This window comes from Psittacula echo (assembly GCF_963264785.1).
Source record: "Psittacula echo genome assembly, chromosome: 9".
NCBI lineage: Eukaryota > Metazoa > Chordata > Aves > Psittaciformes > Psittacidae > Psittacula > Psittacula echo.
This window is the reverse complement of record NC_137745.1, coordinates 11,382,120-11,408,563: the sequence shown is the minus strand read 5'-3', so window position 1 is coordinate 11,408,563 and position 26,444 is coordinate 11,382,120. Positions and strand designations below refer to the sequence as shown.

Here is a 26,444-nt window from a genome sequence, read left to right as displayed (position 1 = left end):
AAGAATAAAATCTGAATATTTTTCTTTTAGCCATTTAAATCCTCTAGAGCCATTCACAGGTGAAACCAGAGGCTGCAATGCCATTACCTTTAAGAGATCATCATCACCCACCACTGTGGTGGGTATCTGAAGCGTCCTGAGACAGGCACTACAGGTGGTGCTCCCTCAGAGCAAAGGCACTGTAGTGCTCTCCAAAGTGCAAGCCATCTTGCTACTTTAAACCCAAAACCAAATTGACCTATGGGCAGTTTCTCCTCTCCATTCCACTGAGAGTCCTCTGGCTCTGCTACTCCAGCACTTGTATTCCACCACCGAGGTTAAAGCTATCCCCATTCGCATGTGTTTTACCCAGGCAGCCAGGGCCATCCTTCCATTGCAATTCAGAAACCTGAAAATCTGAATAAAGCAGCTTAAAAACCACTTCTGTTCTATGGCTTCTCAGTAGCTCTCTCTTAAGTTAGCTCAGCAATATGCCCAAGCCCAGAGGAAATGCTCAAATGCTTTGCCCTTGTCCCAGCCTCCAATTCCCTTCTGAGCCTGTCTTTTCTGTGGGTCAGGCAGGAAAGCTCCTGCAGCCCTCACATCCTCCACTCAGTGCTCAAAGTGGGGTTAATCTAATGCAGGCGAGGTTACTGCTTCCAGTTGAAATCACTTCAAAGCAGTGGAGGTTGCCTTTGAAGGTCTGGAAGGAATAAAAATGAAACACAGCTTTCAACTGCATGAGAATGAAGGATAGAGGAAGGAACAAGCTGCTGGGGCTGACCATCACAGGTTCAATCTCAGGGCCTGTGCTCAGAAATCGGTCAGTGTCCACTATGTTGCCAGACAGCCCCAGTGCAGACACCAGGCAGTAGGAGAGCAGCTTGGCCACTCTGAAAGAGTGGAGAACTGCCTTGAAGTTCACACACACTGAGGAGGCTCATCACACTGTTCCTTGCCATTGCACTGTGCACTGCCTTTGCTGCACAACACTCCCTGGGGAGAAAGGTAGCCACCAATGGGGACCTCAATAACTGGTTCTCTTGCAATTAATAGGAAAAAAAAAAATGTCTTGGGTTGTTTTAATGTATTTTTCACAAGATTGTGTTTTAACTTTTTTTTTTTTCTGGAATGATGGAGAAAAATAATAGCAGCAGCTGTTCTTATAAATCACTTACCTGTAGGTTTCAAATCAATCTGCAAAGATTACAAAAAAAAAAAGTAGGTTTATGTACAAGTGAAGTAGACAGTAACTGCAAAACACCACCAGCTTTGGGTCTCAACTCCAGTGACCCTATCAACACCAGCTCTATCTTCAGATAGTAGAATGACATGCCGAGGACAAGAAGCCATGTAGAAAAAAAAATCATCTTTCCCATCTCATCTGACATTTTCCTCTAGTAAGAACTCATACCAGAAAATTCACTTGGTCATGGAAATGCATGTAACATCATCCATGCAAAACTTCTGCTTGATGTATCGTGCTACATTTCTGAGTATCATAGTTAATTATCAAGTTAAGTAATGGAAACTTCAGAATGTGGAAATGTATTGACTATGAACGCAGTCTGACTGGACTTCTATCTTTGCAGGAGAGTGGGGGTAAAGAGAGGAGAAAAATCTTTTCAGAAGGAACAATAGTAAACTTACTGAAAAAAAACACAACAAATTCATGGGCTGAGGTATAGACAGGCTGGCAATGAAAGTTCAGCTCAAATTAAGTGTATTGTAGGCATCCCTTTACAGTTTGTGCCATGTCTAATTCACCTTGGAATTGAAGTCATCATATTTCATGAGAAGCATAAGAAAAATAAAGGAAGCTTGGCTCCCTATGAAAATAAGGCAAATCTTTAGCACAGCGGTGAATCATTTCTAAGTCATTGCAAGAGACCCAAAATATAAATGACATGGAGCTGTCAAGTAAAATTCATCTAAACAGCTCTAAAAATCTCACAGGGAAACTTCCTTCTTCTGCAAACTATGGTTACAATTAAGTGGGTCAGCTGTATAAATCTAAAAGTAAATTCCTCAGTATACCATGACTAAATGAAACCACAATAAGGTCTCTGTTTAAAAACCAGACTTGATTTGTCTTTAATGCAGACAGTATAATTGCAAGAAGCAAATAGCTTCAGTATATGAACTTCTTAACAGCAAGCGAGGGCCTGATTTCAGACTCCATGACAAGAATCTGGCATCCTTACATTGACTGTGATTTTAGACCAGTGGAAGACTGAGGCTCTTTGACTCTAAACATGATTTAAATCCTCAGTGCTCAGTCCTCCTGCATCCTTAACTGTGGGTGAGGGCCCAAAGTATGGCTGCAACTCAAATCCCTGCTGAAGGAAGCTATATATTTTATCTCCTCATTTTAATTGCCTTTGTCTTGTGGTAGCTCTGTGCATGCCTGACCCCTGCTAAAGCAACCCTCAGGCTATCCTAACTGCTGCCTGTTATGGCTGCCACAGGAGAAATGCAAAGATAAACCACTGCAGGGGCTCCGGCCACTTTCTTCTCATCAGACAATACCTGTAGCAGAGAGATCATCTTCAGAGTCCTCCATTAACTGGGAAGATGCATTTGATATGGAGTTGAAGCTGAGCTCAGCGGACTGATTATACCACTGTTGCCATGTGTGTTAAGGCAGACTGAGCTCAAAGCAGCCAAAAGGCAAATCTGGCCCAGTTTCTCCTCTTTCCCTCTGGGGAGAATTCAATCAAGAATTGATTAATGCTTGAATTCTCATCAAGAATTAATAAGTTCCTGATGTGGTGAAAATGAATAGTCTCAGAGAAGCAGCTAAGCTTGTTGTTTTGTACAGGGCAAAAGAAGAAAATTACATATTTGGCAACTCTGATTGCGATGGCTAAGTTGCAGAGAGGGGGAATTCTGAATTCCCTGACTGTTCATGCTTTTTTAATAACCTAATGAATGAATTGACTGAAGGCCAGTTCTCAAAGATGACTTGAATTGCTTCCACCACTGTTTCATCAGGCTCCTTATAAACAGATTGTGAGATCCGGGCACATCCCTTCCCAGCCTTGGTAGTAGCCAGGTCCCAGTAAACAGGGAACAGAGAAGCTCAAGATGCCTTTCAAATGTCTTAAATATTGTGTCTTTCCGAAGCTTTTGTATTTTGCCACTAGTAAGAGCAGCAACTAATGCTGAAATAAGACTAACAGATTTTTTTTTTTTTGCTATGGGATCGATGTATGAGTTTAAAGCGCCCACCTTCACTGGTTGGAACATGCATTTGGAAGGGGATCCTCCAACCCAGGTGGGTCTATGTCACACCTCACAGGGTCCTCACTCACAGGGTGCCTAACCAGAAGCCCAGTCCCACCAGTGCAGGTGTGCCGAAGGAGAATATAAACCATCATCCATCTGCCTTAGCATCCAGTTAGGTCTGCCCTGGTCACACCAGCAGAAATGAAAGCATTTTCCACTGGAAATCCTTCCCCCAGCTCATGCACTAGGTGCTTTGCATCATTACAAACAACTTTGGGATACACAAACCCAGGAAAGGAGCTACAAGCAGATGGTAAAGTTTAGTATTAAAATACAGCTGTACCTACATACACCACCTTAAGGTCAAACACTTGCAGGCTAGACAACTAAGCACTGGAATCAGGTGTGTTAGCTGTTCTGAAGTTCTTGAATCTTCAGCAGCAAAAGTTCCAAGAATAAAAAATAGATGCTGAAATACAGTTAAAGCTCAAGAACTGGAGGCAAGAGAGTTTGAGCACGTGTTATGGAGGTGCAAGGAAGGCTGTCATTCCATCCAGGAGGGAGAAGACACACGAAAATAACAATCTCAGGTGATTTGTTACAATCACTATGTCCTCAAATCCTTCCAGAGGACACAGCCAAGGAGGTTATAAAAGTCATTATCTGAAGAGACGCAGGAACAAGCAATATCCCCGGCACAATCACTACTTGTAATTATCTTGAAGCATTTCCTGGAAGAGTCATCATGCATGTTGCAGCATCTGCCTATTTCCCCAGTGTAATCACAGCAACACTTGCTTGTCTGCTCAGCATGGCAAAGAGCAGAGTGGATTTGGGATAATAGCAGGGAGCTGAAACACCAGGTGAATACTGCAGAAGATGAAATTCCAGACTGCATTTGTTTATATTTAGCAGTCATTTGCTCTTATGAAAAGAGTTATCAAGTAGTGATCATCTGGATTTAAAAAGCCAAGCGTGACTTTCGCTTGCATCCCCAGCAGATGTTTTGGTTTACGGAAGGCGGCTGCATTGAAGATAGCTGTGCTGAACCGCTCTCATTACCAGCCAGGAGGGATGTGGATTGTAAAATGTAATTTAGTGATGCCCTACAACCATGATTAAAATTAAGGTGGAACTGAATAAAATATCATTGGAAAGAAATAATTTAAAAGTCTAGATCATGTATCTCTTACAAGCAGGGGAATGGTTTTTTAATTTTATTTTACTGCTCATCTTGGAGTGGAAACAAGAAAAACAGGCTTCTGTTGTTTCATTAGATTTTTTCCATTGCTGCATGAACATTTATGTACAAAAACTTATGGAACATGCTGAATTTCCATGGGGAAAATAAACCTGTGCACATGTGGGGAAAAGGATCTTTGGGAGGAAGGAAAGAGCAAGTTTAAGACCAGTGGAGTATTTTTTTCTCCTGCTCGCTTTGTGACAAGACCAGGTCCAAAACTGATTTAATTCCACTTCAAATCTCTTTGCCCTTTCAGCTACTTAGCAGGCATGGCTTTGTCCAAAATCCACCTTTACACGTACAACTTAAAACAGTCAGTAATTAATTCATCTGGAAAGTCTCAGCTGGACTTGCATGGTGTTTGCATAGACACTTGGATAGAAGTTTAATTCTCATTATTCTTCTCCCTCCTCATCTCCCAGCTCAAACTAAGCATTATCACAGAAAACAGCATGCTCCCTGGTCAGGGATGCAATAAAGGATTTTAATTCATTTTTATAAAGGGGAAGAAAAAAAGGCACCTAAAAATTACAAGAGAGTAAAACCACTTATTTTTTAGCCCTTGTTGACCTGCACTCTCGATTTACGTGAGTAAAATCAGGACAGAAACTATTGTTTTAATACACAGCACTACTCTTGTTTTATACAAAGCCAGGACCAAAAAGCTGCATACATTTCCCCATCTCCACATGGCTGTGGATGTCAAGAGAACAGTATTTTTTTTCTTCCATTCTCCTAAACCAAGCCCATTTTGTGTGGAAAGCCTCGCTTATAAATACAGTCTTGGAAAACACATTCTTTTCTCTGCTTTCCTTATATTTGAAAGTGTGGGTACAATGGAGGCTGTGGGACCTACATCTGATTCCTTTGGTTTTTACTTTTCTTGGAAGGAAATCAAAGACTGCCCGGAGCAATGCCCCAGCTCCAATGGGAACAGCTCAGCTGGGGAGTGCTGAGGCTGTAACAGCCCAGCCATACCACTCAGAAATAGCCAACGTGACCTCTTCTGTCAGAAAATAGCTATGGGCTACACCACAGCAGTAAAGCCCATTCTCTTGTCCAAGAAAAGTGTCACTAAAGGTTGAAACTCCGAAAAAAACACAATGCCAGTCAATACTTTCTTATCAAAAACCTCACCAATATATCTATACATACCAGTTAAAATGAGACACAGCAAGTGCTGATAGAAAGCGATAAAGAAAGTACCAGAAGTGTCGCTAAATACTTCTTGACTGGCTGGACAACTAAAATAACTTAAAAAAATACCTTTAAAGAAAAGAGACACGATGCTTTAAGACTAATTGCACCAATAATCAAAGTCTGTCTCCAATTCCTGGACTAGGAGGTCAATTACTGAAATAAATTTGACAGCAGATAGATGGTAACAGTATGCAATTACCATTTAAAGACTTTATAATTATGGCAAGAATTAGTCTGCATTTTCAACTGCAGCAAAATCCATCAATTTTTAGTAGTTATTATCTTGATTATAAGGAGAAACTGATTCAGCTACGTCTTGTCAAACTGACTGAAACCTGAAAATACAATGGGTGCTGATAACAGGCTGATGAAATAGCCCAGTTGAGTTTGAAGTTTCCTTTCCTTAATTGGAAACTTAAATTGCAGATGTGAGAAAAATTTAATGTTCAGAGTATTCATCAAGGGGAGATGTAGGCAAATTTAAACTCGCAGATAATAGGACTTAGAAATGCATATTTTTATGAGGTTTGCCAAAATTAGTCAAAATACGGGCTTCTCTCAGAGACATGTAAACTCGCAATTGAGAGTCAGCTACAGAGTCACAATCCTGCATATTTAAAGAATTAGTGTGCTCTTCTTCCATTGCTCACCATGGCTTTATGAACATTTCAGTTAATGGGTTCACACTTTCAAGGTTCCGCAAGGTTGGTGAGTAGGGGGGTTTTGGTAACCATTTCTTCAGAAAATATCTGAAAAGTACAATTCTCAATAAATCACAGACTGAGCTTGATGAGCTTTCTTTCTTGAGGTAAACTGTTTCAATAAGGAAAAATATATAAATGCAACCTGAAAACAGAGCAATTCTCCTATAGTTACCAGTAGCAATTACAATTACTAGTAATTGTGCAGTCCGAAAGGCCAGGAGTCAAGAGATGCAAAAAAGTCACACCTAGGTGAAAGCAGAGACCCTGCTGCCCTGGGAGGAAGACCTGCACAGCTGAACCTAACCAAGCACAGCACTAACTACATGAAGAGCCAGAAAAATGCATAAAACATGGCAGATAAAAGGCATTGTGAAAGCAACAAGGAAACCACTAAGAATTAGATAATATGCACACTTGGAGTTACTACAAAAAAATGCAATCATAGAAAAAGTGAACAGATGTTGGTTGTGGGTGGTTTGGGGGTTTATTTTTTTTCCCAAGTAAAAATTTTTCAAGAAACATACAAAGAAAACTTAAAATCCTCAACAACCCATTGATTCTAGGAAACAAAACAAAGCAAACATTTTTCAGCCTATGCTTTCCTCCCAAAAAAATCACTTCTGACAAAAATCAGTTATGTTACTCCTGATGAAGAAACAATGAAAACAAGTGGCTTCAATAGCTGCCATGATGCTCCCCCCCGACGAGCTCACAACACCACTCAAAACCTGTGTTCCGGAGCTATTCCTCCTCCACTTGTCATTGCTACTTTCAGATCTCTTTGCTGACACCACTCTTTGCAACAAACATTTTTCCTACAGAACTTTTTAGTAAGTTTTTTTTACATTAGGGGAATTAGTGTGTCAAATGATCTGATTTTGCTGCACTTTACACAAATTTATTTACTTAGGTGGCCTTTCAGTTCCATGCTGAGTTTGGAAAAAATATATGCTTTTTTTAATTATAACTAATTGACCAGACCTCCTGCTCTACTGGAAGTTGCTACTCCACTGTCAATCTAAATAACCCAGTAATTTTTTTTTGTATACATGTTTTGCATAAATTGCCTCTTGGAGGAAAAGAAATGCTCAGAAAAGTGACTGCCTGAAGTCATAAAGGACAACAACCCTCTTACATGGTAGGCTTATTTTCATTAGAAACTGCATTATGCATTAAATTATTAATTATTAAATAATTAAAAAACTCCCTTAAAAATATAAACCATCTCCATTACCATGAACCCAGCCACATGCAGACATGCGGCATGACAGAAGGGTAAAGGAAAGAGCAACGCAAGTCATTCCCAGGTTGAATCCTGCGCCTGCTCGGGAAAGTCTCCACACCAGCAACACAGTGGTGAGGACCTCAATACCTGCAGAGTCCTCTTCCCATCACCCTGCAGAGCACATAGCAGCCATCTGGGGCAAACTTATGTCTTCAGCTAAATATTCAGCACCACTCCCCGGCCCACTGCTTTCCAGTAAGAAAACAGGTCACTCTCCCTTTTCACTCTCCCGGAAATGAGTGTTCATTACAGACAGTCTTAAAACCTGCAGATTAATCTCACACTTTTATTCTTTTTTTTAACAGGAAAAAAAGTTTTAAAGATTTTTTTTTAAACTTAAAAAAAAAATAACAAACAAAAAAGGAAGGAATCATCAAAACCCACCATGAACAGCTCAGACATCTTGACCCACAGCAATCTCAAAATCCCAGGTGAATCTGAGGGGGGGAACACATCTTCCACTCCGAATGGATCAGGGAGATTACACGCAGTAAAAAGAAAAGCATGATAAGGAAGAAGCACAAATTAACACAGCACCGATGCAAAGAGGCTGGAAGTTTTCCAAGCCCAGGGATGGGGGAAGTCAACAGATCAATATAGACAAATCCTGAGAGTCAAGAAGAAAATAAAGCCAAAGTTTTTACAAGAGAGGCAACCCTGCTGCCTCAAAGACAACAAACTTGTTCCAACAGAAACACAGAGGACCAACCATGTCATCCATCCAGGAGAAAGGGAAAAAATTCAAAGCATGCTCTGTAAATCAACCATGGTGGGGCCCTTTGGTAACTATCACAGCTCTGTAAAACTCCCCAACAGGGCCTCCTGACCACCACAAGTTGCTCTTTCAGGTAAAAGCAATGACAAATCCATTTTCAGATCACTGATATGCTCTTACCTGGCTGTGTGGGTCATCTCGCCAAAGCCATTGGGCTTATTGCTGCTCCAGCTCAGCAAAACATGACCTCACCTCCAAGTCCTGCTCTCATGTGATGAGCTATAACATCCCTGCTGTACTTTCTCATCCATCAAGAGGCAAACACTTTGTAGCTATAAAGATAACTGCATCCCAGATTGGAAGGAAAGGCTACTGATTTGTTACCATGATAATTAGTGAAGTACCACCTCTATGTCCTTTTCTTCAGGAGGAGCAACAGAAAATGAGCCACAGCTGCCCATTGCTTCACACCCTCCCTCTCGTCCTCATACCCACTGCTTCTCCCCTCTGCCCCAGGTGAAAAGCAGTTGTCTAAGCTAAGTGGTTTTAAAGGTTTCAGTCAATAGGAGTATTGAAAGCGTGCTGAAAAAAAGCACACCACCACAAAGCCATGGAACTCTAAAACAAGACCAGGTTGTCAAAGCAAAAAAAAACCCAAATAAAATGTACTGCTGCCTGTATTCTGTGTTGAAGAGGACCATGCTGCAACACTCAGGCTGGGCTGCATTTGCAGCCTATGAATAAAAACTCTACTCTCTCTTTTTATATTCAAAGGTTCCTGCAGCAGTCAGGAATGTCTCCTGCACCTGGAGAGATGCTCTGCAAAAGATGAACCATAGCAGGCAGTGGGGCAGGGTGGTTTTGCAGAAATACCCATTTCTCCAGGCAGCAACAGGTTGGAACAGCTCTTCTGTGCAGGTTTAGCCACGTCAGATGTGGGGATGTGACCTCAGGGAGGCCAGCAGTGCCGCAAGCATGGCAAAAACACACGTCTCATTAAATAAGGCTTCTAAACCTGCAGAACTTACACACATGCAATGACTGAGACTACTGGTATTTCCCACTGTGTGACTGACTGACTTCCCTGCATTTCAAGCTTACTAACACATGGTAAAAGTCCAGAAGTGATGACATTTCATTGTAACACTGAAGAACAGAGTGAAATGTCTGAACATTAAAAGTAACGCTTTGCCCCCAAAATAGTGCCAATAATGCCACTGTGGTATTAAAAGCAAAATATGAAATAAAGGCATATTGGTTCCATGCTCCTTAAACTTTTTCTTGAGGGTTTGTCAGGTGGGTGGCAGCAGATGTTGTGGGATGCGGTGAACTGGGATCTGCAGCCTGTGCACCTGACAGCAGCAGCAGCATCTTTATTCTCACTCCAGTGAAGCACATGATTGTTAGACCATTATGTTACTGAGAAAAGTGTAAATCTCATTATTCCACAATATGAATAATAATAAAAAACTTGGCATGCCCTTGATGCCTTACTGTAAGGTGAATGCTAGTTAGCACAGTCCTACTTGTTTCTGCATTTACAGTGAATGTATTTAAGGGTGTCTTTTCAGGTGAAGGATGCATTAAAAAAGTCCTGCTGAAGAGAAGTAGCTAAAAACATGAGGGGGGAAAAAAAAGTACAAGAGCATTTCTTTCACTGAGTGAAATACACACAGAAATGATGCCAGGGTTGGGAGCCAGGGATTATTTTCTCTGTGAGCACTGCCTAGATCTTCCAAATTTCTGTTAAATACCTTTTTTAAGACAAAACCCCAAACAACTGATTTTGCAATATCCGCTGCCGTGGGTTTGTCTGCTGACTTCTAGTGAGTCCTCAGTAGTGGCAGTTTTGCTGTTTCAGGTATCAGATGAGTGTACCTGTGTTCACCGTGCAGGTCCTGCCTGGCTAACCTTTCTCTACCCACAAGCAGAGTATAATTAAAGAGATCAGGTAACACTGAATATTGGGGGGTGGGAGGGAGGATGACAGGATGGCTGTTTTAATAGCAATAAAGGAACTTAGGTATTTTTCTCTTTTCCTACCTTCACTGGCAAACAAAGAACGCTTGTTATATTTCTATATAATGAGTGCATACAGACTTTTAGCACAACTTTTCCAAACTAAGGGATAAGAAAAAGATGAACGAGTATTACTGGGTTTCTAGGTGGCTAGATATTTGTAAGATCACCATTATTCTGGTGGTCTTTAATGAAGAGGAGCAGAAATTCACCCTGCTGATCTTTATAGCTATCTTCTGGATCAGCTCCTTTCGCATCTGTTCATGCCTGGAATGTTGAGCTTTTGTCTTCCATTTCATGGCTAAGTGTATTTTAATACTGGATAATGTTATTTTTGCAGGTATTTCATGTGGCATTTAGCTTCAAGCTCTGTGTGCTTGGGAGGTTATGTGATGTTAGCCGATACAGAGTATATAGAGCATGTTATAGATGTTAACATTATATAGGATCATCATTTGATCCAAGAGATGATCATACCATGAAATAAATGACGCATTTGAATTCAAGGTGTTCACAGTTCAGGTTCATCCCTACTTTGGTGTAGATCATATCTAGATGGTTTGTGGTGGCCAACAGTCCCAGTGAAAGTCAAGGGCAGCTCAACCTTGGTGTTAGGGCAAGAAATCCCACCAGAGACCACAAGCTAGAGAGGACTATGAATGACAAAACAGATTCCCAGCAAAGAAATGGTATTCAGGAGAAAAAAACCGCAACAAACAGAAACAAAAGAGAAACTTGCTGATTACAGGTAAGGCTTTTGAAGGTTACATCAAGTCAAACTTTTATTAGCAAAGTTGTATTTCATGTAAAATGAAAATATCCTCTAAAACCATACGTGCACATATGCATGATACAAACAGCAACTACAGTACAACACGTTTCTCTAAACTTTAATAAATGCACACTAACATTTAGCTCAAAAAGTAACATTGTAACAGTGACACCACATTTGCTTTGATCTTTTCTCATGAAATTACAAAGTATCTTATTTAAAGTAGTAGTAATAATAACAACAAAAAACGAAACAGACAGTGTGCTTTGGCTCAAACCCACCTACTGGCTCCTGCCTGAAAACAGAATAAATCAGTGCAGATCACTTGAGACTTTTACACGAAAGATACAGAGCTGCAATGTACATGTGCTGGTATTGAAACACAGTTTATAGGCCTTATTTTGAAATATTAAACATTAACAGAGATGCAGCAGAGGGCTTGATCCATTGTTATATAAAGGAAATTCTCTTGCCACCAAGAGTTCCCTTTCATCATATCTATTCTTACAGGTATGTAAAACAATCTAGATTTACCACTCCTCTGCAAAATAGCAACTATAAAAAATTATGATAAGATTTCCTTTCAGAAGCACACAAGCATCAGTGAATTATTCTAACTTCAGTTTACAAACTGAATGTGAAATTACTGTTAAAAACCCCTATCTTTTTATATAGAAAGATTGTGCTAGTATTTGTTTTTATCTCAAAAATTGTAACTTTCATTAAAGCCTCTCATGCATTGGATCTGACCCATTCAGTCAATGGAAGTAGTTACCAGAAAAAGAGCTACTCATTCAAATTTGTGTAATAAGAAGGCAACAAAACAAATGCCATAAAATCACCATAAACCATTAAATGATATGCTAATTAGATACAGGTAAAACTTGAGTTACAAAGGTTTTTTATTTAGAATGCATACACACATTTTATCCAGAGGGGAAAGTCATTTTCTGATTTGGTTCCTGATTCTGCTTTTTCTAAAGATCCAGCCCCAGAAGGGCTTCAGTACTCAGTCCTGTACCATTATCCTTGCTGCAGAGCAGAGTCAGACAGAAGTGAGGATTTCTTGAATCCCCAGATTTTGGTCCCCAAATTTTGCCAGAGAATGAAGCCAGGGCCATTCCTACAAGTTCCTGGTTGTGCTGTTTAACTATATATATACATTTTATAAGAAAATGTTGTCTGAGATTACAATCCATACCAAACCAATGGTACTCTGCTCTGTGAATGTAAATGGCTCACTTGCACAGGAGCTAGCACACAGGGTTTTTTCCCCATTAGTGAGGAAGACCTGATTTTCTTTGCTTAATCTTATGTACACTGAAAACTGCACAACTTTTTGAGAGACATCCAGCCCTCTCTTGTTCCAGGGGAGGCAGCTTAAATCCACAAGCCAGGATTCCTGGGTCCAGGGAAATGCCTCTCCCTTGCTGGCTGAAATTGCATCCTAGGTAGACTAAGATATCAAATCTGAAAGTGGCATTTCCCCTCTCACAGTTGTACTGCCAGCAAAATATAATGGCACTTTGTAACCAAACATAACCAAACTAATATTCATGGCACTGGGTAATTAATAGTTCCCTATCCAGCACAGTCTACATGCTCACACACTGGCCATTTTTGACTCCTTCCTCTCAGCAGGCAGTCTGAAATCCCCTGCTAAGGAGTAATCAATGAAATCGCCACATATTTCCATCAACTGATTTTAATAAACACTCATGGCCAGAGTAAATAAAAATAAAACATATCAATGGATTTAATGTACTATTTTAGAAGTGCAGCACAGTGGGTGATGCTTTTTGTTCAGCCTGCATGGCCACACTTCCTCTCACCTGTAACAGACTGTCCTAGAAAAAAATGAAGGCCATCTCCTGGCAAGGATAAAAGACTGCTCAGGAAAATTTAAGCTTGCTCTGTTAGTTTAATTTTAAAAGAAAATCGCTGATAAAACCATGAGTGTCCTGCACTGTCTGGGGTACACTGTATGAGTGGCACCCTTACAATAGAAAATAAAACCCCATTGTGAAAAAAAAAAAAAGGAAGGCAAAGAAATGATTGAGAAAGAGGAAAAAGCTCAGGTGAGTGATTCCCCAGGAGTTTTAGTCATTTGTTTAATATTCATTGGGCATATTCCTCAAAAGTCAGTGCACACTATACAAATTCCATTGAACATTTTTTTGTTGCTGTATCATTTTTAGGCCCTGAGGCATCACAAAACACCAACATTGAGATTTGAGGATCTGAATTAAAATTTTAATAGAAAAAGCACTCATACTGGCACAGATGAGTAGCACATCACAGGAATGTCATAAACATCTCTTAGCAGCAACAGATCAAGTGATAGCACAGGGGATTTGTATTCATTATTCGATAATTTGACACTTACTAATATGATCTGAAATTTTTGTCTGTTTAATGTAGGCATTTTCTAGGACAAGGAGTCGAGTGGATCTGCAGCAACACAAGAAATGGATGGCTGGGGCTGTGAGTGGGTGGCGTCCAGCCTCACCATAGGCACCTGCCCTGGTTAGTCATCCTGTGGCTGGGAGAGCTCTGCCCTTGCCTCTGCACAGGTTAGTGAGGCTTCGCGGGAGTCAATCCCAATTTTGTTCCCTAATTTTTTGTTCCTATTTCAGAGACACTTGGTCATGCATTAGTGCAGATGATTCCTAAAGGAAATCATGAAAACAGCCTGAAGCTTGCAACAAAGGCTGTCACAAGCCTAATCAGCTCTTAGACTTTATCTGATTTGGGCTGCAGCCCACAAGAGTCAGCAGATAAAGATCATGGTGGGAAATGTCTCTGTTGATGAGATGCCAATTTTCACATTTGTCCAATTACCCAATCATTCTCTTTTAAAATGAACACTTTTTTGTTTTGTTTTGGTTTGGTTTTTTTGTAAATAAAAATTACTTTGGACATTTTCAGCATTTGGATTGAGTGAAATACAGGTTCACTCAATACAGATCGCAGTGATTTTTGAATCAAGGCAGATTTCCACCCCTCCTTTTATACTCATACTCATGGCATCACCGGTGGTTTCAAGCTGTCTGTTTGGGGTTTGCTTTTTCAGAACAGAGGCTATGTGAAAGGCCCTTACAAGCTAAATTAAAAAAAAAGATTCACAATTAAAATAAAAGAACGGATATGCAGAAGCATCAAGGACCAGAGGCCACTTACTGCTTTCAGAAATGGATGAATACTGGGGAGGAACCCCTGCTAAGGTGATCCGTGTATGCACACCATGGCCTTTCTGATGGTAACAACCTGCATTTCTGTGGGCAACTAATATGCCTTAATTGTAGCCTTTACTGGAAACTCATAACCGTGCAAGTAATTCTTGCTTCCTTTCTTCTTTCCATTGAAGTAATGGAGACCGTGAAAGAGCCATTGGGGATATTTGCCTAATTAGTATCATGATGCAAAATGGCTTTTAGGATCTATTCCTCCTGTAGTAACTATTTAAAAAATATTGTAATTGAAGTGACAGTCATTTGTAAGTGCAAGAAGAAATGAAGCCATATTGATACTCTATTCAAATAAACATATTAAAAAATACATACTTTTTAAACAAATTCAAGAGGTTCCAATATAAAAAGACCAAAAAAATGTGCTGTACAGCTTGCTGAGTTAGTGTTGGAAAGGCAAAGAAAAGAGCCAGGTTTAAACCAGCATTCAATAAACAAAATATAAAAGAAATTATATCATAATATTTTCTCTTTGCATTTGCTTTTGCTTATTTAACAATTAATATCTTGAAAATAAATGATAAGAGTCAGGTAGGTCTATTTTATGTGATACTAGAAAGATGTGAGATTTATATGACTGGTATACACACAACTCCTTCTGAAAACTAGTTTTGCTGGTCCAAACTCATATTGAGAAGCAATTCTATTTATACCTACACAGACTCATGCTAGCAACATGTCTCATTTCAAAATAAAACAAGGCTGATTTTTACTTGTGTCAATATTAATATCATATGTACAACATCTCTATGAAATGTATGCTAGTGCACAAATATACAGATATGAGACAGACAAGAAGCATTTTGCTTAGAAATGCAGCTCGCAGAGACTTGGGAAAAGAAATTAAAATACTTTCTAATGATGGTGGATGGGAACCCTGTTTTACCTTGCCACAGGAAAGATACTGCAGCTTAACTTATTTAAGGAAATAGTGCCAGCTACTGGGCAGAAGATTCATCTACAAGGCCAGAGCTTTGTCTTTTAAGAGCAATTTTTCTGTGGATAGTTGCATGTCTAAGAACTGGATATTGCAGTCAGCTGTAGCCACTAAATAATTTTAGAATATCACAAGCAAAGGAGTTTATTTCTTTATGAAAAATTATACAATATATAGAATATATTTCTCCAGTATTTTAAATTATCATCTTTCTCAGTAGGATGCATAGTGTCACTTTGCAGAGTAACCCGTTGTTTTTGTTCAATTTTCTTGGTGTATTATAACCTCTACAATGCCGAGGCCATGGTATTTGAGGAAATACTATGTATACACGTATGTACAAAGTGACAGCAGCCATACAGGAAAAAGAAATACTATACAGAGAAACATATTCCAAACCTAAGACACACACAGAGTAGCAGTTAAGTATATAGATGTAACACTGAGAAATTCTGTTTTGGTAAGACTAAGACATTTTCTATAGTAAAGAATGATTTATTTTGTTTTAATTAGAAGAAAACACCTAGAAATTAGGATGGAAAATCATCTTTTAGTGGCAGTGGCTTATTTTTGTATTACCTGCATGTCAGGTTCCTGACTGGCTCAATTGGCAACCTGCTTCCAATCAGATGTGGTAACTGTGGAGTACTAATCAAGATAAATATCACAATTAAACATAAATCATTCTTGGTATTATTTTAGGCGTGGAGAGGAAAAGTTGCTGTAGAACTCCCAGTGCTTTCCACTGACCCTTTTTCCTTAGATCCAGAATAAGCTCCAATAAATGAACCATCTTCATTGAACATCCCATGCTCCCCTTCTCCATAATCTACCAGACTATCAGCACTTTCAGTGGCTTTAATGTCCCCGTTAATTGACTGGAGGCTGCCTTTCAGCGGCTTTTCATCGCTGTCACTACAAAACAAAGAAATGCCTTTCCAAAAATCTAGCTTTTAATTGCAAGCATGGAAACTACTCTTTTAGTGTGAAAGAAAGCAGCAAGAGAGAAGAGCAAGGGAAACATTTCTTCATGGGTTGTACATTGGGAATGATCAGATCCTGTGAGTCCTGCTTGGTCTGGTGCACCTCACACAAGGTCATGCACACCGACCTGAATTCCCCACATACATGATTTTGTGCTTATTTTAACAATGAAATTGATAAAAAAGGCAAACATCAATAAAAAATACATGTGTGTTTTGATTTTTTCCCTTTTTTGCCTTGGACAGACAGAAGAATGGACAGAAAGTGAAGGGGGAAAGGAAAGGGAATGCTGGACAGTATCTGAGGGATCCATTCCAGCAATCACTGCTGATGTCAAGTCTTCAGCATCTTACAGAAAGAGACGATTTCAATTTACAAAACAGTCGGCAATATTCAGGGCCTGTTTATTTTGTTTTTCTTTTGAGGTGGGTGTGGGAACTGATGTATATGTATGGGGTGAGGCATCAGCTGTAGATTAAAACTCTCTACTTTTTGAGCATTTGTTTGATTTGAGATGAGTAACAAAGGGGCTTTTGTCCCTTTTTTCATTTATTCTGCTGTTATCTTACTATAACTGACAGAGTTTCTCTCTGCTAAAGGACAGGAATAGGGGAAAAGAAAAGCAGAATCAAGTGTCTGTGTCTGCTCATATGTGGTCTACGTTCAATAGCAATTTCATAAAAAAGAACAGACCCTCCACAAAAAATTCAGGAATAAAGGAAAAAGTCCATTCTCCCTATGGCACTGGAGAAGAACCAAAGCAGTCTGACTCCTCTTACTGAACACTATATTGAGGGGGATTTGACAATAGATTAAAAGATTATCAAAAAAAACCCAAACAAACTATGCCTCTGAACTAGGCACATAATTACTCAATTATGGTCCTTGCTGAATGCCAACTCAGTGTCAAAGCTTTGGTAATGCTATCTAAGGAAGGACAGAAAAATAGACCTGAAATTTACCACTTCAGCATATAATCAACAATGTGTATAATCAATACAGTAAAAAAATTTGCTACTTTTCTGCATGTGGCATTTCTACTTATAAAAAAGATAAGTTTGGAGTTTGGGGGGGAAAAGAGGGGGTCAAGGTTATTAACCTCAGGACTTTCTTACCTTTCTAAATATTTGTCCCATTAGAAAGCATTAAAAATTAAATAAAGATGAAATTATGCAGAAATAAAACCCTATTCCAGTACAAATAATGTAGTATATATAAGAAGGATTTCATTAGAAATTTTGTGCCTTTAAGGCCAGTGACATCAGTTTTCCAAGCATGGTTCTTATAATGATGCATTTTCCTTCATACCATGGTTATGCAATATTACAAGCTTTAGTTATTTTAAAGCAGCCAAAGTGATTGTTTCAGTTCTCCTACAGAAACTTCTGTAGTGAGTTTTGTTTGAGTTTTTGCCATCTATTACTGTATTTCAAACTTTTGTTTTCTTCCACAAAATGAATGTTCCCCATATTGCATGATTTGGCCCTGACCAGGTTTCAGAAACCCATGGAAGACATATAAATCTTTCTCTTGGCTTCAATGGACATTACAGCAGAAACCCAAATTATCATATATATTTACATTATTCATACAATGATAATTAAAAGAAAAAAAAAAAGAGAGAACCAAACCAAGTGAAAAATAACCACTGACACATCAACATTTACTTATATCCCATCTTGGATGGATTTAAGTGTACTGGATATACCTTTATATTTCTACTTTTATCCACTCCTATGAGGTTTGCTTTGAAAATGAAGAACAGCGTTAACTGCATGCTATAAAAATGTCCTAAATAATGATGACATCTGGAAACAAACAAAACCCCAAGAAACACAAACGCTTTTTAAAGCAGGTCCTATTTACCTATATTCCCCAAAGATTTCATCTTTTATTGATTGAGCTTCTGGATCTGGATGCAAATCTTCTTTTTCTTTCACTGTACAAATAAAATAAAGTACAGATCTGTATGCCATGTTCTGCTGTGGATGTTTCTTTTAGCTGGTGCAATGGGAAAAGCACCTGTCATCACATACTGCTTAACCTGGAGGGCAGCAGCTCTAACTGCATGTGAACACAACCGGCATTCTTCCGCCCGAGAGTATGGGGACATCTCCCAATTTTTAAGAAATCTAGAAAGTGTTTATAGAGTTGTAGAATGGTTTGGGTTGGAAGGGACCTTAAAGATCATCCAGTTCCAACCTCCCTGCCATGGGCAGGGACACCTTCGACTAGACCAGGTTGCTCCAAGCCCCATCCAGCCTGGCCTTGAACATTGCCAGGGATGGGGCAGCCACAGCTTCTCTGGGCAACTAGATTTATACTTAAATATTTATACTGAAAAGCTTACTCATTGCTTTGAAAATTACAGAATTACTTTTAGCAAATCATTCTATTTTTAAGCAGTTTGGCTACCCATGGAAGTTAGGCCAGTATGTCAAGTAATTGTTATTACGTGGAAAGTGAGCAGGTAGCCCTACGAACGGAGACTCAGAGGTGCAACCAATGAGGAACCTTGACTTTATGGTTGGTTTAAATGTTGAAGGATTCAACAAGCCCTATCAAGGGACTTAGCAAAATCTCTGACCAGCACATAGCACTCTTCCACCCAGAGAGCACAGCTTCACTTGTATTCATTAGAATCCATTCTGCAGATATATATCAAAAGCTACAAATCCTAATTGGATGTTTCTGCTTGCGGCTTTGCAGCCTCCAGAGAAAAAAGTCTGAAGGATGCTTGTTATTATGTGTGAACACAGTGAAAGGACAATAAATCCATTTACCTGAATATTTTCCTCCTTTATTTCTTCTGACAAAGCAAATAGTTAGCAGCAGTAGGGTGAGCAAAGCGATGGCACACATCAGTCCAATAAACCACCCTTGGGTGGAAATTCCATCATAAATACCAGCATAGGCTTTGTGGAACAGAAAACGAGTAAAAAAAAGGGGAAAAAAAAAAAGAAGAAAATTAATCAGAGGAAAAAGGCATCACCCTACTATAACATGAACACATAACATGTTCTTCACTGGATCTTAATTATGTCAGTCTATCGCTATTATTTTGTTCAACTTAAAGAAATGCAAGACAGAAACACATACAGAGCGTGACATTTTTAGATTTAACAGGAATGTGCAGTCTAGAAGGCACAGCACAAGCATTTTATAAAGGCAATTCTGAGAGAGTAGTTGACTCAAAAGATTAATGCCAAATAGGAAAGCTGAACAGAGAATTGTTAAGAGTCTCATGCAAAAGCAGTTTGTGCAAAAGAAATAGAGTTGAAAGTGCACCTGATACATGCAAACCACTGGACTTAAAATGGGTTATATCACAGCACTACCCTTTCAAAATCGCATAGGAGGGAAAACTGTTTTATAAAGGTTTGTAATTGTTCCAGGCTATTGTGCATCAAGTAAAGCACAGGACTCATCCAAGAACCACGGATGCTTTTATACTCCCATGGGATTCAACTGCAAGGGTCAAAAACCACAGAACAAAATGATGATTTTGGTACATTTTCACTGCACAATGCAAGATATAACCTCAACATTTATTTACATTCAAAATAAATCTTTATCACCTTGAAAGGTTGCATGTCTCACCTCTCCCCCTTGTCTCAATTACATCTTCAAAAATGCTATTGTTATCAACCCAATTCTTAGTCACTAGACGAACTGTATATTCAGTTCCAGGCTCAAGTGCCTCAATGGGGTGAAACTTTTGTGTGGGCTTTACTGCTTCTGAAATCTTGCCGATCCCTTTACCTACGGAATGTACATATTCAAGTCATATTGATTAATGGTATTCACTGAACAAAAGGCCTGCAAAATGCATAGTTACAGATAATGTAAATAACAGACATATGACACACAAGGATTTTTAACATTTGTCATCAGATAATCTGATTTTCAAAAGCAGGCAGTAAAGTAAAAAAACATTTCCCCCATTTGATTTTTAATATGCAATCACATAAAACAAACAGCAGACTGAAGTAATCCTGATGTTTATGAAGGGGTTTGTACATTTCCCAGGAGGAAAGTTAATATTGATGGGGGATTATGGACCTGCTTTAACTAATGCTTGCTTAAAAATTTACAACTTGAAAATGGGCTTGCTTTGTATAGATAATCTGGGGTTTGATTCTTCTCCCATTGAACTGAACTCAGAAGGGAAACACAGACAGCTTGTTATCTAGAAATGGATTCTTATATGTCTCATGGAAAAAAATAACAATGGGATTTGTACTCATTTCTCTCCCAACAGTGATTTTCCATATCCTTTAAAATTCCATAATGCCTGCACAAACCACGATTTTAGATATAGCTGAAGTTTGCTTTTAAACTGATATTTAGGCATTTAGGTAATCCTGATGAGTTTAATATTTGATTAAGAGGAAGAAGGGATATTCCAGTACTCCTAGTTTCAGAGCCTTCTTACTTGCAAAACACCTACTGTGATTTCTGTCTGCATTAAGATTGCAGTGAATTGAATACACTTTTTTAAAATACCATTTGTGGATAACAGAAAAAAGGACACATACAGAGGTTAGCAATCACTGCCTGAACATGAAAAGTCTGTTCATACAAGAAAATTCAGAACTCTGTGTGGACCTCTGGAGGATCTCTTTAGTCAACCAACAGGTACAACACAGGAGGGTGCCTGCCCTTGATGGCAGCAAGGAGATTTGTTGTATTTGCACCTAGTAATATAACATTGTAATTGTGTTCAGTTGCCTAATTTGCCTGCTTTATTCAGTCTTCAAAATTAAGGACTGAGCATAAAGTATAATTTGAAACCTACTTGACCAATTAGCACTGACAGTAAAAAAATGCTCTTTAATATTTCAACTAGTAAACAAGCAAAGCAAGAAGTTTTCAGAGATTAAGGCTTAGCTGACAGCTGAAGGAAAAAAAAAAAAAAAGATTAAAATGAATCCAAGCACAATCAAAGCAATAGTTGAAGATAAGTTTTCCAAGGCAACTATACATGTATTATCATAAGCAGTTAAATTAGTAGACCATTGGGACCCAGAGAGAACACATACAGGTGAAATACTGCTGATACTGAAGCACAGATTATTAGCATAAATTAATCCACCTATCGGTAATTTTTGCTAAATGAAGCATGTGAAACTGAGCTATAATTTTTAATCAAACTGTAAATTAAGCAAGAGGATACCACAGGTATATTTTAATTACATCTCCTAAAATCAAGACATCAGAAAAACGTAGCAAAAGAAACACTATTCATAAAGTAACAAGAACGAATATGAGCCTTCAACCTATTGTGTATTAAATACCGGATAACACTTATGCACGACGGGATAACCACATGGTCCAATTTGTACACAACACAACTCCCTTAGGAAGGATTTCTCCTAGTAAGCATAATGCTCAAACCCTGAGCTCAGTGGTGGCCAGCAGCTGTGGTTTTGTTCTGCATTTTCTTAAACCAATTTAACCAATCCCCATCTATCACACATTTATTTCCAGTTTGTGCCAGCCTCTTCTTTTTGAAAGGTCAGCTCTTTACAGAAGCAGAAAGGAGTAAGTGATATGGCTGAAGAAAGAACCATTTTGTGCCAGGTTACTGCTCAGCTGTACCAGCCGCTCCGGCTGTGCCGCAGCCCTGGCACACCAAGTAGGGCTAGGATGCATGTACTGGAATGAAGGTTTAAGCACAACCTGACCTGGGACTGGGGATCTACCATTGGCTCTCCAAGCTGTTTAACATCATCTATCCCAAATTACTAAACACATTTTTTTCTTTAAAACTCAGTACAGGTAATCAATGATGGGTGATTATGAAGTTTCTTTCCATGTGATTTCTTTCTGGTCTGTGTTACACACTCAATATAGTATCTACAGAGGAGAAAGCATTGCTAATTGGGGCAGGTTTGGTGGTTGGAATAGAAAAAGCACTGTAGAATCCTGAAAAATAAAAGCAAAGACAGACAGATAAGGAAAATCTCAACATACTGAAAGGTCAGTGAGCTACAGAAATTAGCTTCAGAAAATTGAAAGCAGCTGGGTTAGGTTTTTAATCTACAATAAGGGAAGAAGAAGCATTAGTAATAAAGGCATATCACCAGCACTTCTCATCTTCCCCCACTATTTATCAGCCATATCATGGGACTCACATGAACATTAAACACTGAACAGCAATTTTACAATATTCCTACCGGGCTTCAAGATTTATGAGAACAACAGAACACACATTTTTTATAGAAGCTTATGGTATAAAGGGAAAAAAACCAGAAACTGCCCCCAAAGACTTAAAAGAGTGCTGGTTGTCCCAAAGTTAGCACATCTGTTATAAAACATACTTCCATAAAAAAGCTGGCAGTCTAATAGAGAAATACCAATTGTGGGCAACATCTTAATTTATAACCATAGCTGTCTAAAAACATCTGCTATGATAAATGGAAAGATGAACTTTTATCAATTTTCCCCTTCTGATTGGCTACTGAAAGTGTATAAATACATATCACAAGTATCCTTCCTCTTTTTTAGTACAGGAGGAAATTCATGCTAAATTTGAATATTTTAAGATATAGAAATTAGTAAAGCTGTTGTATGTAAAGTCTATTGTGAAGAATTTATAGGTGAGTTAGTGACCATCTATTTGTACTGATTGCATTTGTAGAAGAAACCTGAGCTCACACAAGATGACAGGTTATAGATTGTTCATCTCTTGCTGCTTCCCTTTAGCTCTCAGTGTTGGCTACACTGGGGCAGGCTGATAGAAGAAGAAAAAGGAAAAAAGAAATATACCAAAGACAAACAATCACAGTTTTGCTTCAATTTTGTGAATAATAACATGAAGTACTCCAAGACTGATATATTTAATATATTATGCTTAACATGCCTATTCTTCTTGCTCAGGATGATAGGGGTGTGAAACAGTGATATACCAGATGCTCTTTTTCCTGGTCCAGCCTGCATGCAGCACCTGGGCTGGTGGGACAGTTTGTTGCTGCAGTGAGCAACAGGGTTTGATGGGCTACAGGTCCCCTGGCCAAAGAAGAGGCAGTAAAGTGGAGTGGCATAAATGATAGAAAAAAGAAACTTCTCATCAAGATTTCATCAGGTTCTCTTGATTGTGAGCAAGTAGGGTATATTTTGGGGGTTTGCTGGTAACAATATCAGTGGTTACATATGGCTAAGGCAGTTGTATTTTTCCTTTCTCACTGTGCCTGTGGCAAAAGAGAACTAAAATCGTATGCTTCGTTACAAATGGTTACTGTCTTCATCTTACGGTGTGTGATGAAGATTAGTACCCTCTGGGTAAGGTTTTCAAAAAGCCTTAGGAGTTACATGCCAAGTGCCACTGACATATAATGAAACTGGTGAACTTCTATTCTCTGGCTTCTCTGAAAAATAAAACTACAGTGGTATGACTTCCTCTGGATGAATTTTTCATTAAGGCTTGAATTTCTAGACACACAGTAATAATTCTCAACATGTAATACATGTTTGGTAATCCTCAAGAAACAGTAGTAACTAGATGAAAAGAAGCTTTGTGTTCATATGGACTGCTAAATTAAATTTTTTCACTTATGTAAGAACATTATTTTGTGCTGTTTCTCAGGGCTAATGATCATTGGGAAATCGACATTTTCAAGGGGAAAGCTAATTAGTTTGTAGGTCATTTAAGAAACACTGCCTGAAAATGAAAAGTTGGAGATAAAACTAATTTTCTAAAGATTGCATACCTTCTTCTGTGGGATGAAACCGAGATGTAGTCAAAAAATTGAACTCTTATTTATTTTGTGGTACAACACGAGTATCCTTTTGCCCAGGTTCTTCATGTCCACAGTATTTTATCAACAAATAATAAAAATCTGTGGTTGTCTATCAGCGTTTTGTATCTGAGATTTTTTGGGTATGTTTAACATCTTTCATAAGAAAGAGGCCTTTTATTTTATTGAATGTATAAGCTGCCAATGTCAGCAGTCTTGGGTCCCTCCTGATGGAGGCAACTGCAGAGCAGAGGGTTTGATCACCACTGCCAGAGAAGCACAGAGTGCAGCACTACTCCACTGGAGAGTGAAGAGATAGAGATGTGAGCGTAAGACAATATTCACTCATTGACCTTTTGCTAAAGTGTTGCTAATTCAAAGCAATGTGTTACTCCTGACAAAAATCTGACTGGTTCATTCACAGAGGAAGATACTGCAGTTGTAGAGAAAAATGATGATCCACCCATTTATCTATACAGGGAGTTATATTTATTTAATTGAGAAAAACCTTTTTTTACTAAAAAAATCAGTCCATGCCACTGCAATCTCATCATCAGGAAATGGGTTGTACATAAATTACACGCTGGCAAAATTACAATTTAGAGCACAACAATTTTCCCTACACAGACTTGGTTTTAGTGGTGAAACATGCATACTCGCATATGTACATATTAAGAAAAAAGATTGGCTTTTCTTTCTGATTCCAGACTATAGTAGCAGGGATAACTGCAAATAAATGGAAAGCAATAGCAGTGATGCAGATCAAGTATCAGTGATAAAATTTGAATGAATCCATAGTTTCCACCTCCATATCTCCACTTTCCTGGCAGAATGCATTGTGAAATTCTGAAATACCCATGGCACAGCCTGCAAAGGCTTTATTACAGCAATGGAAGCTATTCAAAGTCTTAAAATGAACAATGAGAGCTTTATGTTTTTATTACTAAAACCATAACAGAGTGGATATAGAATCACTGAATCAAAAGCCAAAGAAACTTAGAGTGCTCTATCATGGAGTTTCATTTCAGAGGGCACCACATTTTACATCTGTCATTTATGTGGGTCATTTTAAATTATAAACTTCGACTTTTGCAATCACTCCCTTTCTTCAAAAAGAGTGATTGTTTTAATTCTGAGCAATCGCCTTGCTTCCCATACCACAATTTAAAACCCCAAGAAGGTCACTGAATAGAGTGATTATTTTTTTTTCAGCCTACCATGTTTAGTTGAAACATATCTGAACAATTTAGCCAGCAAATAATGACACAAAACTAATGGCGTCTCAGTGACAGATGCAGTGTCCTAATTTAAGGTGGCTTGAGAACTGACAAGAAGCACATATTAATCACAGAACTGGACCCTTGCAGCATATATCAATTATACTACTCTATTCTACAAGCATTTCACAAGAATCAGCAGTTGCCACTGCTGGAGGAGTCTTAGGAAAGAAGAGAATGAGAACAAAATGAATGGCAACATTATCATTCTTTTAAGCATATCAGGCAGGGATGCATTTCATAAAACCTGACAAGGCTATTCAAAGCAGATATAGATTTTACAGTGGTCAAAACACATTATTCTGGCTGCCCAATGAAGGCCAGAAAAGACAACTAATAAGGTGAAATTTTGTATTTTTAGCTTGGGGAACAAACAGGATTTTTTACTTTCCTTAATAAAAAATACATTTTAAATTATGCTGATAGTTACTACTGCGTGAGTACCTGTATTCTACAGTGAGACTGAAGGCTACAAGACAGTTGAGAAATTTCACTACTTGAGAAAATAATGACTGGATCCTGAACTGGGACATGCTGAGTTTAAAGTACATTTTATATATTTTACCAGTAGCTGAAGAGATTCTGAAACTTAGAAGTCCAGTAAGATGTTGTGCAACAATGACCATTTTTCTATTTTATATCAACATTGTTCCAGACTATTGTCATTGCTTAAAGATGATGAAGCCAGGACTCTTGCTTATCACAATCTCTTTCTCCTTCCCTGTGCTAAGTGCACAGCAATGGTTTCTGATTAACAGCAAGGACTTGTTCCTCAGTACTGCAGACTTTTCAGACTTCCTAAGCACAGTGCATTTTATTTCATTTCAGCTGAATGTGAAAGATGAACTATCATATAATGCTTGAGATTTTCCTTTAAATCACTGATCACTGGTGTTCTAGGACAGGGTATAAGTGGCACACAAATGCTCACTTACAGTGTCTGATAAGATAATATTAAAATAATATATCAAAGGCACTGCAGTCAACTTTATGTTCATCTGGATTTCCCACGTCAAACACCTGCCCCTAATGCTGCTGCTGGCAGTCCCCCATCCTCACAAAAGGGCAGAATTTGTTTTCATAATATTACTGAGAACAGTTCATCTAGGTCTTC

At 38.6% G+C, this 26,444-nt stretch overlaps 1 protein-coding gene across 1 annotated transcript in view; it reads right to left on the bottom strand.

Annotated features, from left to right (window-relative positions):
• Window positions 1–16,028: 16,028 nt before the first annotated feature.
• Window positions 16,029–26,444, bottom strand: part of CHL1 (cell adhesion molecule L1 like) — a gene marked incomplete at both ends in the record, with an annotated part of 54,677 nt that continues 44,261 nt past the window's right edge. The window contains 4 exons of the mRNA XM_080625342.1: window positions 16,029–16,245; window positions 18,181–18,253; window positions 19,098–19,229; window positions 19,915–20,076. Of these exons, the coding sequence (XP_080481468.1) occupies window positions 16,029–16,245; window positions 18,181–18,253; window positions 19,098–19,229; window positions 19,915–20,076 (584 nt within the window). The remainder of the gene's footprint in view (window positions 16,246–18,180; window positions 18,254–19,097; window positions 19,230–19,914; window positions 20,077–26,444) is intronic.